The sequence below is a fragment of the Desmodus rotundus genome, chromosome 1, assembly GCF_022682495.2.
Source record: "Desmodus rotundus isolate HL8 chromosome 1, HLdesRot8A.1, whole genome shotgun sequence".
NCBI classification, from domain to species: Eukaryota; Metazoa; Chordata; class Mammalia; order Chiroptera; family Phyllostomidae; genus Desmodus; species Desmodus rotundus.
The window spans coordinates 97,579,931-97,599,667 of NC_071387.1; the positions used below are offsets into that span (position 1 = coordinate 97,579,931).

The 19,737-nt window shown below is 45.0% G+C and overlaps 1 protein-coding gene across 1 annotated transcript; it reads left to right on the top strand.

Moving 5' to 3' along the window:
• Positions 1–18,075: 18,075 nt before the first annotated feature.
• Positions 18,076–18,850, top strand: LOC112298241 (serine/threonine-protein phosphatase 4 regulatory subunit 2-like). Its single transcript, XM_024553097.2, has 2 exons — positions 18,076–18,125; positions 18,187–18,850. The coding sequence occupies exons 1-2, from the start codon at positions 18,076–18,078 to the stop codon at positions 18,848–18,850; spliced, it is 714 nt and encodes a 237-aa protein (XP_024408865.2).
• The last annotated feature ends 887 nt before the right edge of the window (positions 18,851–19,737 follow it).

Consider the following 19,737-nt stretch of genomic DNA (forward strand, 5'->3'; position numbering starts at 1 on the left):
TGCTGTGTGACCCTGTTTTAGTGAAATGCCCACAACAGGCAAATCTGTGGAGACAGAAAGCAGGTCGGCGCTGTCCAGGCTGAAGACGGGACAGGAAGGGCATTTGGTGGTTGAGGGCCACAGGGTTTCTTCCTGGGTGACGAAGATGTTCTGAAATTGGTTGTGGCGAAGGTCGCACAAATCTGTGAATATACCAAAATTGAATTGTACACTTTAAATGGATGAATTTTATGGTTTATATCTCAATAAATCTGTTTTAAAACATTTGCATGAATATAAATGAAAAAAATATAAATAAACTGCACTTTGGTAAAATTAAAATCTTCTGCCCTTCAAAAGGCACTAAGGAAATCAAAAGACAAGCCAGACTGTGAAAAAATATTTGCAAGTTATATATCTGAAAAAGGTCTTATACCCGCAATATATAAAGAGCTAAAAAACCCTCAATTTTTTAAAATGGGCAAAAGACTTGAAAGAACATTTCACCAATAAGCACAGATGTATAGCAAGTAAGCACAGGAAAAGACGCCCAACACCATCGGTCGTCAGGGAACTGCAAAATAAAACCGCGTGAGAGACCTCGACACACATATTGGAAGGGCTCACACTTTTAAACATGTAGACGCCACCAGCTGATGGCGAGGACTGAAATCACTGGAATCCTTGTAACTGCTGCTGGGAATGGGAAACGGTAGGGTCATTCGATAAATATCACAGTCTGGCAGGGTTTTCTAATTGAACTTATTGGAGTACAGGCTTCAAGCGGTCAACTCAACAAAACAGCTTCTGCACACGCGTTGCGCACTCATCACCCACCCATCGCTCTGAACGGCGTCTCCTTCCACCCTCACGTCCCCCCCTTGCCCACCGCCACCTTCCCCACCCTCTTTGCCTCTGGCTGTCGCCACACTCTTGTCGGTGCCTGTGTGTTTTATATATATACACGTGTGTGTGTGTATCCTTCTGCTTCACCCCTTCATTGGCCGTTTCTTACAAACATAAAACAGGTTTTACACACAACCTGCTCTCCTAGGTATTTACCCTAAAGAAATAAAAACTTAGGTTCACACAAAAACCTGTCTACAAGTGTTTATGGTGACTTTAATTGGTTATTGCCAATGAATGAAAACAACCAGAGGCCCCTCAGCTGGTGAATGGACCAACAGCACATCCATATGATGGAATACTGTGTGGTGATTGACAAAATCTTCCGCTATACTCACCACCACGGAAGACACCCCGATGCACTGTGCACCACGAAAGAAGCCGGACTCAAAGAGCTCCACACTGTATGACTCTGTTCTCTGACGAAGTATAGGGACAGAAAATAGACCAGTGGTGGCCAGGGGCCTGGGGAAGGAGGGGACACTGCCAAGGGGCAGGGGAGAATCTTCCAGATTGAAGGAACTCTTCTGCATCATGCTGCGGGGGGTGGCCACTCGACGGTGTCCAGAACTCAGAGAACTGTACACCGAAATGGGTGAGTCTCACCGTATGTAAATTATACCTTAATCTAAAAAATTAAAAATCATAAATTAACGATTGAATCTAGATGATGGGGCTACGGGTATTCACTGTTTAATTCTTTCAACTTTTTGATATGTTTGAAAGTACTCATCATCAGATGTTTGGCAAAAAACATTAAAGAGATGTTAGGTAGTTGATGAAAATAAGTAAATGTAAGCATGACCAAAACAAACAAACAAATAATTAAACAAAATTAGGGAGTCATTTTACCCTTCAAATCCTAAATACTATGATCTCACCTAGAAGTCGAACCTAATCAACAAAACAATCAAGCAAGCAAAATACAACCAGAGACATGGAATTAAGAACTGACAGTAACCAGAGGGGAGGGGGAGGGGATAATGGGGAGGAAAGGGAGAAGGGTTTTCAGGAACTTGTATAAAGGACACACGGACAAAACCGAAGGGGGCGGGATCAGGGGTGGGAGGTGGGGATGGCCGGGGTGGAGGGGAGTGGTGGAGGGAAAATGGAGACAACTGTACTTGAACAACTGGATCAGACCCTGGAATTTCACTGGACTCTGGATGGGGGAGGGTCTAGATGGAGTAACAGTGATCAGCTTATCACGAGTCTTGTCTCTGGACACACAAGGTCAGGTTTAATTTAATTTATTAGTAAAATCATGTTTCCTGCATCCAAGACAATCATGGACAGGAAAAAATTTATCCTTATTATGCCTGATTTACCATACATGTTACAGTTAATTTCAATGTATAAAGCAGTTCATGGATGAGAAAATGTTCTGCTACTTAAAGATGTAAGTTGGGAAACCTCTCATTCCAATTCTGCAGTTTTTATTGTTTTTGAAGACTTTATTTATTTTTAGACAGAGGGGAAGGGAGGGAGAAAGAGAGGGAGAGAAACATCAATGTGTGGCTGCCTCTTGTGTGCCTCCTACTGGGGACCTGGCCTGCAACCCAGGTATGTGCCCTAGACTGGGTAATCGAACCAGCAACCCTCTGGTTTGCAGGCTGGCACTCAATCCATTGAGCCACACCAGCCAGGGCCCAATTCTGCAGTTTTAAGCTTGCAGTTCAGACTTATTCCTGCATATGGGTCTTACCTACCCACGGTCTTGGAGCTAAAGAGGAAACCCCAGCGTCTTCTTTAGCGACCTCATTTCCTGACCCCTGTGCCATTTACCCAGAATACTCACAGTTTCGGGGAGCAGCAATGCCTTTCACACCTCTTTGCCTTTGCAAAGAACTTTTCCCCCTCTTGTCCCCCTGGTGAGCTCTGTTCATCCTTCAGTACCCTGCTTAAGCCGCACCCCATCTCTGCAGGCTTCCCCGGGTTTCTTCGCTTGTGACAGAGGCAGCGATTCCTTTTTCTGCATTTCCACCTGTCTGTGCATGCAGCTGTAAGGCCAGGCTGGCTTTCTCTCTGGATCTACAAAGCGCCATAGGAACTTGTTGTTTCAAATAAAACTAAGTCTAACGCCCCAGAGTGTAATAAATTACCCTCAGTGGTTGCCGGAGTCCCTCCCTGCCTCCAGGGTGAAAGAGAGGGCGGAGGTGCCCTTTGCAGTGCAGACACTCAGGAGAGCCCTCTGGGCTCTGATTGGAGCAGCTGTTGTCTGACTCTGCCGGCCCCTGGCGGGTGGGTGTCCTCGCTGTGCCCTCCCAGCTTGGGCAGAGTGTCCAGGCAGTGCTGGCAGAAGCCTCCTCTCACAGCATCACACAGTCATTCCCACTGGGGTCCTGTCACCCCCCTGGGGACCGTGAGGCAGCACTGCATTGTCACACAAACCAAAATCGCTTGCACCCCTCCTCCCAGTTTGGGGAGCTCTGACCCTTCCCTCTTTCTGCTCTGACATCTTCAGCATGTTGACTTTTATCCTTAGCTCTGCCCCCATGGTCACGAGATGGCTGCCACAGCTCCAAGCATCACCTCTCTCCATGACAATGTCCAGAGTCTCTTCTATCTTTCTGTCTTTTATCAGAGAAGAAAATCTTTCCTAGAAGACTTTTGCACACTCCCATTCAAGTCCTAAGGCCCAAGATTGGATCACATGCCCATGCCCTCCCTGCAAGCAAGGACGAGGGGGTGAGTGCTTTGCATTGTCAGTCTCTGTAGGGGAAAAAAGGAGTCGGAATGACTGTTGAGTAGCAACCAAACATCCACTGCCGGTAACGATATTGAGAACAAAAAGTAGTGATAGTGGCTTACATTCATTGAGCTATCGGAACAAGGCAGACGGAGTTGTAAGGGAATAGCATGCATTACTCTGGTTCATCCCAACCACACTACTACAAGACGGGTGTTTTGCAGGCAAGGAAGCCGAGGCTCAGAGAGGTTTAAAATTGTGTGCTACCATCACACAGTCAGAAAGCCCACTCTCGGGCCTTTGGAGACCCAGGTCAGGGAGACAGTCCTTGACCTCAAAAGACCCACAGTTCCAAGGAAGGCCTGTGGGGGGAATGAATCAGTGCAAGATGGTGAGGTAAGTGCTGTATCGATGTATAACAGGGTGTGAGCTAGTAAGAAACCGGCTGGCTCAGCATCCCTTGCCCTTCCCCTCAGCAAGGGAGATGGACATTGTTCTTCCAACGAAAGCTCCCAGGGGCCTCAGGAGGGGGAGAGCTCCCCAAACTGGGAGGAGGGGTGCAAGCGATTTTGGTTTGTGTGACAATGCAGTGCTGCCTCACGGTCCCCAGGGGGGTGACAGGACCCCAGTGGGAATGACTGTGTGATGCTGTGAGAGGAGGCTTCTGCCAGCACTGCCTGGACACTCTGCCCAAGCTGGGAGGGCACAGCGAGGACACCCACCCGCCAGGGGCCGGCAGAGTCAGACAACAGCTGCTCCAATCAGAGCCCAGAGGGCTCTCCTGAGTGTCTGCACTGCATAGGGCACCTCCGCCCTCTCTTTCACCCTGGAGGCAGGGAGGGACTCCGGCAACCACTGAGGGTAATTTATTACACTCTGGGGCGTTAGACTTAGTTTTATTTGAAACAACAAGTTCCTATGGCGCTTTGTAGATCCAGAGAGAAAGCCAGCCTGGCCTTACAGCTGCATGCACAGACAGGTGGAAATGCAGAAAAAGGAATCGCTGCCTCTGTCACAAGCGAAGAAACCCGGGGAAGCCTGCAGAGATGGGGTGCGGCTTAAGCAGGGTACTGAAGGATGAACAGAGCTCACCAGGGGGTGGTGGGATAATACATTTGAGAATGTGATTGGTTGCCTGTAGCTAAGAAGTACCGTCTCCATGCCCCAGTGCTCCCTTTAGCTGCGGTGTTCTCTCCTGGTGTCACGGCGTTTCTGTGAGTCTGTCCACATGTCATCTCCACACTTACACACTTTATAGGATCAGCTCTGGCAGCGTCCCTGAACACACTGGCCTTCTTTTCTAGCCCTCATCCAGTCTCCTCCTCCGCAGCCGCTCCTCTGTGGAACGACTCCTGCGTGGATTTACGGGACTCTCTAAGCACTTCCTTCTCTTACTTTTCATCCTGTCTGCTAAGCAGAATCGCCTCCCAGGTCCTCCCTGTTTCTCCAGCACTCCCCTGTTGCTCAGCTCATTCGTACCCTCGCATTTTCCCGTGGGGTGCATGCCCACATGCAGAGCTTCAGCCTGTGTGCGTACTTAGTCGTGGACATTTCCCCGGACCTACCTCTGCCCAGTCCCTCCTCCCAGGAGGAAGCTGTGGGTCATTGGAGACGCGCAGGCTTTCCGACCCTGTACAAGCAGAGGCATCGTTTGACAGCGTGGTTTTGACCACAGCTCTGCGCTAATAGCCCCTGTCTCTGCCTCTGGCCCTGCCTGTGCTCCTTCGTCCAGTGTTTGACCACCGCACCTTGTGGGCATCTCCCCAGCTCCCTCTCAGACCACTCAGACTCCGAAGGCTGAGACCTCAGTCATCGTTCTCCAACCTGCTTCTCTCTGTGTTCTCAGCTCCAGTCGATGGTGTCTCCATCCAATTAAGCAAATTGGAAACGATGTCGTCATCTTTGACTTCCCTCTGTCTGTTTGTCATTCCTCCTCTTTCCCTTTCGCTCTCACAGAGACAAAGACAGCCACGAGCCACCACGGACTGTCCACTCCACGTCCACATTCATTTTCACATCTGGCCTCTTTCCCACTCCGGCTGCTTCTGCCATGGTCCAGGCCCTCCCCCCCTCCCCCACACTACAGAGACATCCTTCCCTGCGTCCTGCTGCTGGTGGCAGCCTCTGTATAGAGCCCACCCAGCCCCACTGTACCCTTCCTCCCTCCCTCCTCATCCAGGCTGCACGGCCCTGCCTAGGGACTGAGCCTGGTTGACTGAGGCCAGTAACAGCAGTCCTAACCGCCCCCAACAGAGTCTCACTTTCCCCGGCTCCTCTGCAGCCAGGGGTGGCGATGTGATTCAGTTCTAGCCAAGAAGGCCGCAGGGGAAATCTGGAGAGAGACCCATGAGAGAAAGACCTCTGCTCACTTCCTCCACCCCCAGTAACATCATCAAAGTACATAAAACGTTTATGTTTTAGACATTTAAACACTTTAGCTGGCATTTAAGGCCTGTACAACCTAGTTCTCCACTTATTTTTCCCCCAACATTACCCACCTCTCACCACATACCTCCCATGGAGCCTAGGAAGGCCAAGGGCAAGTATGTCCTCCATGGTAGCTGGTCTCCAAAGATGACCCCGAATGAACCCCATCTCCCAGGGTTCACAATCATGTGTAGCAACTCCCCCTGCACCAAATCTGCACTGGGCCTGTGAAACAGTTTGACTCCTAGGATGCAAAGGACAGGATGCTGGGCCAGTCTGGGCCACAGTGACCTAGAAGGTTCTGCGTTTTGAACCCTCAGTCACCAGGTAGGCAATCCATCTGCACTAAGACTACTGTGCGGGGGGGGGGGGGGGGGGGGGGGGGGGGGGGGAGTGTAACCTGACCACAGGAAAGGCCACAAGAACTGAGAGCCTCAGCCAGCACAGAAAACCAAGGCCCCAAACTCGTGACGGAGTTGGAGCCCTCACCCACCTCGCCCCCTGAGCTGACAGCACGTGGAGCAAAGAGAAGCAGGGCAAGTGGGGGTGAAACAGTAACTAAAAATCATCCCTAGGTAAAGCCGGCTACTCTTCTCCTTCCTGTGGATGACTGGACTCTTCTGCATCCACACTTTCTTACGTTGCCCTCTCAGCTTCACCTAGCTTTCCTTCGTACCCAGTTTATCCATCCTGCAAGGCTCTTTCATTTTTTAATTATATTTTATTGAGAACGCTATTACAGTTGTCCCAATGTTTCCCTATTTGCTGACCTCTACCCAGCACTCCCCACTCCCTCAGGCAGTCCCCACACCATTGTTCATGTCCATGGGTCACGCATATAAGTCCTTTGGCTTCTCCGTTTCCTGTACTGTACTTTACATCCCCATGGCTATTCTCTGACTATCTCTCTGTACTTCTTAATCCCCTCACCTCTTCACCCATTCCCCACACCCCCTCCCATCTGTCACCCATCAAAACACTCTCCGTATTCATGATTCTGTCTCTGTTCTTCTTGTTTGCTTAGTTTTTTAGAGTCAGTTGTTCATAGACGTGTATTTATTGCCATTTTATTGTTCATAGTTTTTTATCTTCTTTTTCTTAAATAAATCCCTTTAACATTTCAGATAATAATGGTTTGGTGATGATGAACTCCTTTAGCTTTTTTTTGTCTGGGAAGAACTTTATCTGCCCTTCAATTCTAAATGATAGCTTTGCTGGGTAGAGCAATCTTGACTGTAGGTTCCTGCTTCTCATAACTTTGAATATTTCTTGCCAGTCCCTTCTAGCCTGAAAAGTTTCTTTTGAGAAATCAGCTGATAGTGTCATGGGAACTCCCCTGTAGGTAACCAACTGCTTTTCTCTTGCTGTTTTTAAAATTCTCTCTTTATCTTTAACCTTTGGCATTTTAATTATGATGTGTCTTGGAGTGGCCTCTTTGCATCCATCTTGTTTGGGACTCTCTGTGCTTCCTGGACTTGCATGTCTATTTCCTTCACCAAATTAGGGAAGTTTTCTTTCATTATTTCTTCAAGTAGATTTCCAATTTCTTGCTTTATCTCTTCTCCTTCTGGAGCCCCTATGATGCAAATGTTAAACCTCTTGAAGTTGTTCCAGAGACTGCTTACACTATCCTCACTTTCTTGGATTCTTTTTTCTTCTTGTTGTTCTGATTGGTTATTTTTTGCTTTATGTTCCAAATTGTTGATTTGATTCTGGGCTTTATCCACTCTACTGTTGATTCCCTGTAAATTGTCCTTTGTTTCAACTAGTATACCCTTTACTTCTGACTGGATTTTTTATGCTGTTGAAGTCCTCACTAAGTTCCTTGAGCATCCTTATAACCTGAGTTTTGAACTCTGCATCTGATAGATTGTTTGTCTCCATTTCCTTTAGCTGTTTTTCTGGAGTTTTGATCTGTTCTTTCACATGGGCCATGTTACTTTGTCTCTTCACTTTGGCAGCCTCCCCGTGTTTGTTTCTGTGTATTAGGTAGAGCTGCTATGACCCCATCTTGGTAGCATGGCCTAATGTAGTAGGTGTCCTGTAGGGTCCAGTGGCGGAACCTTCCCTACCACCCAAGCTGGGTACTTGAGGTGCATCCTTTGTATGGGCTGAGTACACCCTCCTCTTGTAGTTGACCTTAATTGCTGTTGGCAGGTCAAAGGGAGGGATTTACCCAGGCCAGTCAGCTTCAAGAACTGACTGTGACCACTGACCACCAACCTCCATCATCAGTGGAGGATCAGCTGTGCAGGGGCAGGGTGGTGGTGTTCCAACTAGGTCTGTAGCTGTCCACTGGGTGCACAGGCTAGAGTTTCCAGGGTGGTGCAGGCCAGGGTCAGCACCCACCTGATCTCTGCCTGGTGCCACCCTGCATGAGCTATAAAACAATCTGAGATGGCTGATGACTTGTGCTGGGCTTGGAGATTGCCAGGCTAAACCAAGCTCTGAACCTAGGCTGGCTACTGCTAGTGCCAGGCCAGGGGCCACTTAGCAAAAGGTTCAGGAGCTGGGGCTCACTGAGGCTGGTTGTTGCTTATTTGAGAGGGTTTAGGAAGTTGTAAAGCATGAGCCAAGTCTTGCCATTCATATGGAAAAAAGAGCTTGGTTGGGCCCATAAATTGGGTTGGAAAGAGTCTCTGGAGATCTCCAGGGCAGGACAAAAAGTGTTAGCCAGGTTGACGGAGTCGCAGATATGGCACCAGCCCGCCAGCTGTCTGGCTCTTTATGGGAAAAGGGAAAATGGCCTCTGCCTGCCTTTCTTTCTCCCAGCTCTTGCCTTGAGGCCAGACATTTCGGTTTCTCCCTGTATGCCAGTGGTGCCTTTCAAGGTCCTACCCCTGTGGTGGAGCTCAGAGGGAGTGAATCTGAGTAGGTGAGTCCATGTGTGGGTTCTTTTTAAAAAAAATATATTTATTGATTATGCAATTACAGTTGTCCCATTTCCCCCACCACTCCACTCCATCCTGTCCACCCCCTCCCTCCCACATTCCCCCCCTATAGTTCATGTCCATGGGTCATACTTATAAGTTCTTTGGCTTCTACATTTCCTATACCATTATTACCCTCCCCCTGTCTATTTTCCACCTATCATCTATGCTACTTATTCTCTGTACCTTCCCCCCCCTCCCCCTCCCACTCCCCTATTGACAACCCTCCATGTGATCTCCATCTCTATGGTTCTGTTCCTGTTCTAGTTGTTTGCCTAGTTTGCTCTTGTTTTTGTTTTAGGTGTGGTTGTTAATAACTGTGAGTTTGCTGTCATTTTTACTGTTCCTATTTTTTATCTTCTTTTTCTTAGATAACTCCCTTTAACATTTCATATAATAAGGGCTTGGTGATGATGAACTTCTTTAACTTGACCTTATCTGAGAAGTACTTTATCTTCCCTTCCATTCTAAATGATAGCTTTGCTGGATAGAGCAATCTTGGATGTAGGGTCCTTGCCTTTCCTGACTTGGAATACTTCTTTCCAGCCCCTTCTTGCCTGGAAGGTCTCTTTGGAGAAATCAGCTGACAGTCTTATGGGAACTCCTTTGTAGGTAACTGTCTCCTTTTCTCTTGCTGCTTCTAAGACTCTCTCCTTATTTTTAATCTTGGGTAATGTAATTATGATGTGCCTTGGTGTGTCGCTCCTTGGGTCCAGCTTCTTTGGGACTCTCTGAGCTTCCTGGACTTCCTGGAAGTCGATTTCCTTTGCCAGACTGGGGAAGTTCTCCTTCATTATTTGTTCAAATAAGTTTTCGATTTTTTGTTCTTCCTCTTCTCCTTCTGGCACCCCTATAATTCGGATGTTGGAACGTTTCAAGATGTCCTGGAGGTTCCTAAGCCTCTCCTCATTTTTCTGAATTCTTGTTTCTTCATTCTTTTCTGGTTGGATGTTTCTTTCTTCCTTCTGGTCCACACCACTGATTTGAGTCCCAGTTTCCTTCGCATCACTATTGGTTCCCTGTACATTTTCCTTTGTTTCTCTTAGCATAGGCTTCATTTTTTCATCTGGTTTTTGAACTAATTCAACCAATTCTGTGAGCGTCTTGATAACCAGTGTTTTGAACTGTGCATCCGATAGGTTGGCTATCTCTTCCTCGCTTACTTGTATTTTTTCTGGAGCTTTGAAGTGTTCTGTCATTTGGGCCTTTTTTTTTTTTTTTTGTCTTGGCGCATCTGTTACTTTAAGGGGCGGAGCCTTAGGTGTTCACCAGGGCGGGGTAACGCTGGTCACTGCGCTGTGATGCTGTATATGTGTGTGGGGGGAGGTCCGATAGGGAACAATGGCGCTTTCTCCACTCTCTGCCAGATTTCAGTCACTCCCTCCACCACCCACAATCAAACTGGGCCCCTCTGGTGCTGGTTCCCGAGTGGGTGGGCTTGTGCATGCCCCAGACCCCTGTGGATCTCTCCAACGACCTCTCCTGTGAGGCTGGGAGTCTCTCTTGCTGCCGCCCCAACCCCTACGGGCGTTTTCAATCAGAGGTTTGAGGCTTTATTTCCCCCGCACTGGAGCCCTGGGTTGCGGGGTCTGCTTCGCTCCCCGCCATTTGTCCAGTTTATCTGTGCGCCAATGTGGGGTCGCGGGGTGCTACCCGCCACTCTGCCTGCCCCGTTCTCCGGCACTCTGAGTCTGGCCCTCTCGGTTTATCTGTGCGAATGTGGGGCCACAGGGTCTGCTAGTGGTCGGACTGCCTGCCCCGTTCACCCCACACTCCGCCAGTGTTGGTCCCGCTACGGCAACAGGAGTCCTCTCCACCCTGGCTGCCCGTCTCCGCCCCTCCTACCAGTCTGGATGAATGTTTATTTTTTATTTCCTTGGTGTCGGACTTCCTTGCTGTTGGATTTTCTGTCAGTTCTGGTTGTGCGAGGAGGCGCAGTGTGTCTACCTACGCCGCCATCTTGGTTCTCTCCATGTGTGGGTTCTGTAAGAGGAACTGCTTGGGACCCCAGAACTTTCTTCCACTGACTCAATCCCCACTGGTTTTTGCAGCCAGAAGTTGTGGGACCTTATCTTCCTGGCACTGGAACCCTGGGCTGGGGGCCTGGTGCGAGCCTCCTCCTCCTGAGATATCCCTCCTGAGTTTTTATCCACCACATGTGGATGTGGGACCAGCCAGTTCCATGTCTTTGCCCCTCCTACCAGTCTGGATGGATGTAGTTTCTTTAATTCTATAGTTGTCAGACTTCCATTCAACTTGGTATTTGACAGTTCTGAGTGATGGTTTTTCTATAGTTTAGTTGTCGTTTTAATGTGTTGTGTGAGGAGGCGAGCCATGTTTGCCTGTGCCACCATCTTGACTGGAAGTCCTCAAGGCTCTTTTTGAATGCCACCTGTTCTATAAAACCTTCTCAGTGTCAACTCTGAACACTTGGGTATTTTGACCGGCTCTAGAGTAGGCATGTGTTTTTGCCCACCAGTAGCAGCATACCAGTTTTGTTTGGATAAATGATCGTCCCCCTTTCTGGTGGAACTGTCCATCAGGTAACTTACCTCTGTCCTGGGTGGGACAAAAACCTGAGGGGGCAATCTGCTTCTCTCTCCCCTCAGGAAAGATCCTGAGATGGGTGACAGAGAACTGCTAATGGACGACAGCCTGAGGGGAGCTCCTGCTGACCAGGTCTCCCATGCTGCTCTGATCCCAGTTCAGGGCAAGACTGACTCTTTGCCTTCTCCTTCGATTCTCTGAACCCCCCTGGAACAGAGATAGTATGTTCACCAATTATTCCATTTGTCCCCTTCCATTTCCCAGCCACCTGCAATTAGGGTAGACCATGCGATTCATTTTGACCAATGACATTAGAGTAGAAATAACACAAATAACTTTCAGGCTGAGGCAATAAAAATTCCCCATGCAAATCTTCATCTCTAGAGACCCCTGCATGGTCATCAATGAGGCTTCAGGTTTCAGGTTTTCAGGTGATGTGGCCACAAAATCGTGGATCCTCCGTAGGCTGAGTCCCTGAGTGAGTGCAGAGTGGGGCCTCTGCAGACCCACCTGTGATATGTATGTAGCATGACCCAGAAATAATGACATGGGGATGTTTATTACAGCACCGTAACCTGTCCTGTCCTGAATAACACATACTCAATACTCTTTCAATGAACTTTTTTTTTTTAAATTACCCAGTGTTAGTTTTTTGCACCTAAAATTGTTTAACTGATCAACTCTAACAGCACTTAGCCATTTCTTCTTATTGCACTGACTAACGTGTGTCTCTCTTATTTTTCATTAGCAGCTGAGAGACACCTGACTATTGGGACAATTAAGATTCATCTTTTCATCCTAACACATTATAAGACTCTTGATAATTATTTGTTAGAATGAATGCAAAAATGGAAGGGAAAAAATTTTTGATGAGTCAACTAGATACTTTCTTTTCAACCTTGGTTTCCAAATCCATTTTCAAGTAAGCATTGATTAAAAGAGATCCTAAAATATGATTGTACCTCTGCTTTTATGATGATGGTGGCATGTATTTATTTTCAATCATAGTATAACCAGTTGTCATAACTTCAAAAAACTTTATTAAATTCCAAAGAGTAAAATACTTCTGAAACATTGAGCACCAGCAAATTCAGTGAGCACTTTATTCATGACTGACACTCATGCAGAGTGCTTAGTTTTTCATCTTCTCGTCCCACCCCGCCCCTCCTCCCAATCCAGACATTTAACATCATACTGTAGACTTCTTCAGGATAGCAAAGTAGGTCAATGCTGTGCTTGCCTCCTCCCATGACTAAATTATGGGGTAAGTATCATTGAAAACCAACAGAAGACTAGCTGAATAGAAGTCCTATAACTAAGAATATAAGGAAGAAGACAGGTCAAGTCTGGTAGGAGGGGCAGAGATGCAGAAGGGGCAGGTCCCACATCCATGGTGTGACAGTTAAGAATGGGGAGGGATATCTCAGCTGAGGAGGTCCATTTTGAGAAGTAAAGGGTCCCAGTGCCATAACCAATTCCCAGCCCACAGCACCAGTGCCGGTAAGAGGAATCCCCATAACATCTGGCTGTGAAAACCAGTGAGGGTTGCTTCCGAAAGAAATGAAGGGCTGCTGGAGTTGAACAGGTAGGAGGGGGTGCACAGGGCAGAGGGGAATAAAGGGGGGGACGTAATAGCATAATCAATAAAATATATTAAAAAAAGAAAGTCAAAAATGAAAAATACTATAACTGAAATAAAGAATACATTAGAGAGAAGCAACAGGTTATATAAAGCAGAGGATCCACTCAGTAATTTTGAAGAGAAGGTACCAAAAAATACCCAATCAGAACAGCAAAATGGGGGGAAATCCCCCCAAATGAGGTCAGTTTAAGGGGCCTATGGGACAGATTCAGCGTAACAACATTCACATCCAGAAAGGATAGAGAAAGTAAAAAATGGGAAACCTGTTCAAAGAAATGATGACTGAAAACTTTTCTATCCTGACAAAAAAAGCAAAATCGACTTACAAGTCGAGAAAGTGCAGAGAATATCAAATAAGCTGAATCCAAAGAGGCCAACACCAAGATACATCATAAGTAAAATGCGAAATGTTAAACACAGCCCTGACTGCTGTGGTGCAGTTGATTGGTCATTGTCCCACAAAGTGAAATGTCGACAGTTCAGTTCCTGTTTAGGTCACAAGCTTGGGTTGCAGGTTTGGTCCCCAGCTCGATCGCACTTGAGAGGCAACCAATCCATGTTCCTCTCTTGCATCAATGTTTCTCTCCCTCTCCTTCTCCCTCCCTTCCCTTCACTCTCTTAAAAAAAAAAAAATGTTAAAGGCAAAGAGAAAATCTTAAAAGCAGCAAGAGAAGCCCTGTCTGGTGTGGCTCAGTGGATTGAGTGCCAGCCTGAGAACCAAAAGGTCATCGGTTCAATTCCCAATCTAGGGCACATGACTAGGTTGTGGGCCAGGTCCCCAGTAGGGCATATGTGAGAGACAACCACACATTGATGTTTCTCTCCCTTTCTTTTTCTCTCCCTTCCCCGCTCTATAAATAAATAAAATATATATATTTTAAAGTAGCAGGAGAAAAGCAGTTAGTTACCTACAAGAGAGTCTCCATAAGGCTGTCAGTTAATATCTCAACAAAAGCTTTGCTGGCCAGAAGGGATTGGCAAAAAAATATTCAAAGTAATGAAAAGCATGGACCTATAACCAAGATTACTCTACCCAGCAAAGCTATTATTTAGAATCGAAAGACAGATAAAGAACTTCCTAGACAAGAAAAAGCTAAAGGATTTCATCACCACCAAACCATATTACATGAAATGCTAAATGGTATTTAAGAAGAAAAAAAAGAAGAGCAAAAATATGAACAACAAAATGGCGGTAAATACGTATCAACCAACAACTGAATCTAAAGAAAAAATTAATGAATAAGCGAACAGAAACAGACTCATAGGTACAGACAACATTTTGACAGTTGCCAGAGGGGAGGGGTTTGGGGGGTGGGTGAAAAAGGTGAAGAGATTAAGAAGTACAAATTGGTTATTACAAAATAGTCATGAGGATATAAAGTACAACATAGGGGATATAGCCAATAACTTTATAATAATTATGTATGGTGTCATATGGGTACTAATTATCAGGATGATGTCTAATCACTGGGGTATACACCAGAAACTGATATAATATTGTACATCAACTGTAATTGAAAAATAAAAAAAAAATTTTAAATAAAAACAAAAATAATAAAAATAAAATCTGTTTTGTCTGATGTAAGTATTGCTACCCCAGCTTTTTTTGTTCGCATTTGCATGAAATATGTTTTTCTTCCATTTACTTTCATTCTGTGTATATCTTTCAACCTGAAGTAGTTTCTTGTAGGCAGTATGTATGGGTGTTGTTTTCTTATCCATTCAGCCACCCTATGTCTTTGGATTGGAGCATTTAATCCATTTACATTTAAAGAAATTGATAGGTGTGTAGTTATTCACATTTTATTATACATATATTTTTTAAAGATTTTATTTGTTTAGTTTTAGAGAGAGGGGAAGGAAGGGAGAAAAAGAGGAAGAGAATTATCAATGTGTGGTTGCCTCTTGTACACCCTGCCACCCGCACTGGGGACCTGGCCTTCGACCCAGGCATGTGCCCTGACTGGGAATCAAACCAGCGACCCTTTGGTGCACAGGCTGGTGCTCAATCCACTGAGCCACACCAGCCAGTGCTATTATTCATATTCATATTTTTTAATCTCTTTTTCCCACTTCTCTTAAAGAAGACCCTCTAACATTTCTTGTAATACTGGTTTGATGGTGAAGAACTCCTTTAGCTTTTTCTTATCTGGGAATCTCTTCATCTATCCCTCAGTTCTAAATGATAGCTTTGCTGGATATACGTCCTTGCCTTTCATCACATTAAATATTTCATGCCAATCCCTTCTGGCCTGCAAAGTTTCTGTTGAGAAATCAGCTGACAGTCTTATGAGAGCTCCCTTGTAGGTAACTAACTGCTTTTCTATTGCTGGTTTTAAGATTCTCTCTTTTTCTTTAATCTTTGGCATTTTAATCATGATGTGTGTTTGGTGTGGGCCTCTTTTGGTTCATCTTGTTTGGGACACTCTGCACTTCCTGGACATATATGTCTGTTTCCTTCACCAAGTTAAGGAAGTTTTCCATCATTATATTTTCAAATAGGTTTTCAATTTCTTGCTCTCTCTCTTCTCCTTCTGGTACTCACATGATACAAATATTGGTACACTTGAAGTTCTCCCAGAGACTCCTTAAACTATTCTTCTTTTTTAAAATTCTTGTTCCTTTTTGCTATTCTGATTGGGTGCCTGCAGAGACAACCAATTGATGTTTCTCTCTCACATCAATGTTTCTTTCCCTCTCTCTCTCCCTCCCTTCTCCTCTCTCTGAAATCAATAAGCATGTCCTCAGGTGAAAGTTTGGGAAAAAACTCATAGCCAACATCCTGCTTAAAACTGAAGACTAAAAGATTTACTCCTGAAATCAGGAACAAGGCCAGGATGCCGTCTGTCACCACTATTACTCCGTATTATACTGGAAATTCTACCAGGAGCAACGAGGAAAGAAATAAAAGGCGTGTGAAAGGAGAAATAAAACAATGTCTATTCACACAGACAATATATCACATCATATCCCTAAAGAATCAACAAAAAATATCAGAGCTAGTAAACTAATTGAACAAAGTTACAGGGCCTAATAGCAATACACAAAAATCTGTTTTATTTGTATATGCTACCAATGAACAATCTGAAAAGGAATTTAAGAAAACAATTCCATTTTAAATAATGCCAACAGTCATAAAATAGATAGTAATAAAACAAAAAAATAAAATAGACTTAACCAGAATAATATTGAACGGAAACTGTACCTGAAAAATTAAAAAAGACTAGATTTAACCAAAGTGCAAGACTTATAACCTGAAAATTACAAAGCACTATGACATAAATTAAGGAAAGCCTAAACACATGCGAAGACACCCCATGGTTGTGGAAAGACTTAACAGTGTTAGGATGGCAATGGTACATAAGGCAGTCTACAGATTCAACGTGATTCCTATGAAAATCCCCCTTTGAGAAGAAATGCATGAGCAGATCTTGACATTCACATGAAACTTCAAGAAACCAAGAATAGCCAAAACAATTTTGAGAAAGAAAATTCAAGTTGGAGGCTCACATTTCCCAATTTCAAATCTTACTACAAAGCAAAAGTAAATAAAACTTCACAATATCCAGGCGTGTACCACTTAATAATGGGGGTAAGTTCTGAGAAACGCATCAGGTGATCTCGCCATTGCACGAACACCACCCCTGCACCGGCCCAAACCTAGGTGGCCCAGCCTGCTGCAGCCGAGGCTCTGTGGTGGAACCCGCTGCTCCTAGGCTATGACCTGGGCGGTGTGTTACAGTACAAAGCAACAAGGGATTAAATGAAGCACAACAGAAAATGATACACGAAGAGACACAGCAAATGGAGACACATCAGATGGAAAACGGCGTACTGTTTTACAGCCCACATTTTTATAACTAGAAAGCAATACACTCTAAAGTAATAAAATTATAGTATAGTAAATACATTAGCCAGCAACGTGATTATTTATCATTATCACGTGTTATGTACCATACGTAATCGTGCCCATCGCCCTTTTACATGACCGTCAGCGCTGTGGGTTATTTCCACCCGCATCCCCACAGACGTGAGTGATGCAACGTCTCCTACAGGGCAATAGGGCTTCTCAGCCCCAGGGCGACCTTGTGGGGCCACCATCACAGGCGCAGGCTGTCGTTCACTGACGTGTCATTATGTGGCACAGGGCACAAATCAAGGACTGCACAGACAGCCCAGAAATAAACCCATCGGCTGTGGTCACGTGGTGTCTGTCAAAGGCAAACGACATTAAAGTGGGTAAAGAAGGGTCTTTCGGCAAAGGGTGCTAGGTGACTGACCCCGTGCTGAGGAGTGAAACTGGACCCTTACCTCACAACACACACAAAAATTAACTCTAAATAGGACGGCTCCCCCGGCTCCCCGCCCCGGTGGCTGGCTGGCTGGCCGGTGCGAGGGCGGGGGGGCCGCCGATCCCGGACACCCGCGGAGGGAGGCGGAGGCCGCGGAGGGATCCGGAGGGGCCGAGGAGGGAGGCGGAGGGACCCGGGAAGCCTGTTCGTCCAGCCACGGACAGATTTTGCCAAGAGTGAAAGGAGGTTTGTCCAGTCCTGGATCAGTTGCTTGTCATGTAGCCAGGACTGGAGCAACGATGACTCAGGGGTTCCAATTTAAAGGCTATTTTACTTTCAAACTGGAGAAAGTGGTGGGTGATTTCAGAACTTCAGCTCCCAAACCAAGAGGGGCAGCTAACCCTAATGCCGAATACATTCCCTTTGACGAAACGAAGGAAAGAATCCTGGAAATTGTCGCTGGATTTAATGGTATCCCTTTTACTATTCAGCGACTGTGTGAATTGCTAACGGATCCAAGGAGAAATTATACAGGAACAGGCAAATTTTTCAGACAGGTAGAGAAGAATGTGATGGTGGTTAGCTGTGTATATCCTTCCTCAGAAAAAAAAAAAAATAAAAAAAAATAAAATAAAACCAATTCCAATAGTTTAAATTGAATGAATGGTGTTACGTTTCCTGGAAATTCATCAAGTTACAGTGAAAGGTCTAATATAAACGGGCCGGGCGCACCCCGGCCACTTAGTGACCGAAGGTTTCTTCGTCGGTTCGCACGACAGCACATGGCTTGCCTGAGGGCACAGGCGGCAGAGAGGCAAACTCACAGCAAAGTGAGCACAAAAATCACAGCGACTCTCTGACATCTGGGTCAGCAGGCTCCTCAGTGAGCCCCACAAAAAGCAAACATCCCGGTCAACGTGCTGTGCAAGCTGAAGGGCATGAGGTAGAAAGACTTCGATTAGACAAAGGAAGTGAAGTCAAAGAGACAGCCAGTCACACATCTTCCAGTGAAATTTCTTCACTCGTGGTAGAAGCAGGAGAAGCATCATCTTCACCTCAGGATGAAGACAGAGAAAGTAGTTGTACCAGGCAACACTGTATAAAAGAGAGTGAACAAGAGTCTGTTATGACATCAAGAGAAATGATCCCAGAAAGAAAACACCAAGAAAAAGAATCCGATGATGCCTTAACTGTGAATGAAGAGACTTCTGAGGAAGATAATCAAACGGAGGAATCTGATCTGACTCAAGCGGAGAAAGATTCACATTCTGAACATAGTGAAAATACAAGCCCTGAAAGTAGTGGCTCTTATTGCCATGAAACAGAAGAATTACTAGGATCAAGTTCCAGTAAAAGTGAAGAAATTCTCTCAGAATCATCCATGGAAAACGATGACAAAGCCTCAGAAGTCACGGAAGAACCAATGGAACAAGACTAACTGTTTAGAAACATCTAGATACAGTATTTTACATACCATTCTGGTTGTACACTGTATAAAACTTTCATGTAATAAAGTGGACCTCTAGTTTTAAAAAAGAAGCAGGTTGTAAAATAAAGTATTTTGTGGAGTAAATCCTGAAAGAGTTGTACATATAAGAAATGTGACTCTCAGCTCCTTGGGTCCTGCTTACCACTGACTTTTTTTGGTTTGGTCAAATCAGTGGTTTGTATATAGATTTTTTTTTTAATTTAGAATTAAAGTTTTTAAACTGGAAAGTAATTATAATTTTGAAAACCTTTTGGAGATTATTTAGTTTATACATACACAGGAAAGTTTTTTGTCTTGTCTGTTTCTGACAGCTCCAGCAGTTTTCATATTTTGGTCATAGTTGCAACAGTTTAACATGTGAATTGTAGGGCTTCATGCTTATTTCCAGATTTATTGTTTGATTGTGTATAATGAAATTTTAAGTCATCTATACTTAAGTCATATATATACACACACACATATATTCTAATGGGGGAAAATGTTATATTTTTGTTTCTATAAGAGATGAATAAATACAGTAGATACTTTTTCTATTGGTAATAATTGAGTTCACTCTTTCAGAAGATGGTTTCTTTCTCTTCTGTGTAATTCAAATATAATCTGACCCTTGAGAAACCCTGGAAATCTTAAGTCTGTTGAAATACCCAAGTAAACACATTCCAAGAGATCTGTTCACACTAAAAATGTTTCATATACTTCTGAGGTGCCTGAGAAAAAGACTTCATTATTTATGAGAACATGTGCTTTATCTTGGAAATTGTGTTCAAATGTTAGCTTACTATTTTGTAAAATAAATACTTAAAAAGCTGACAGGAAAACATCTCAGAAGAACCGGC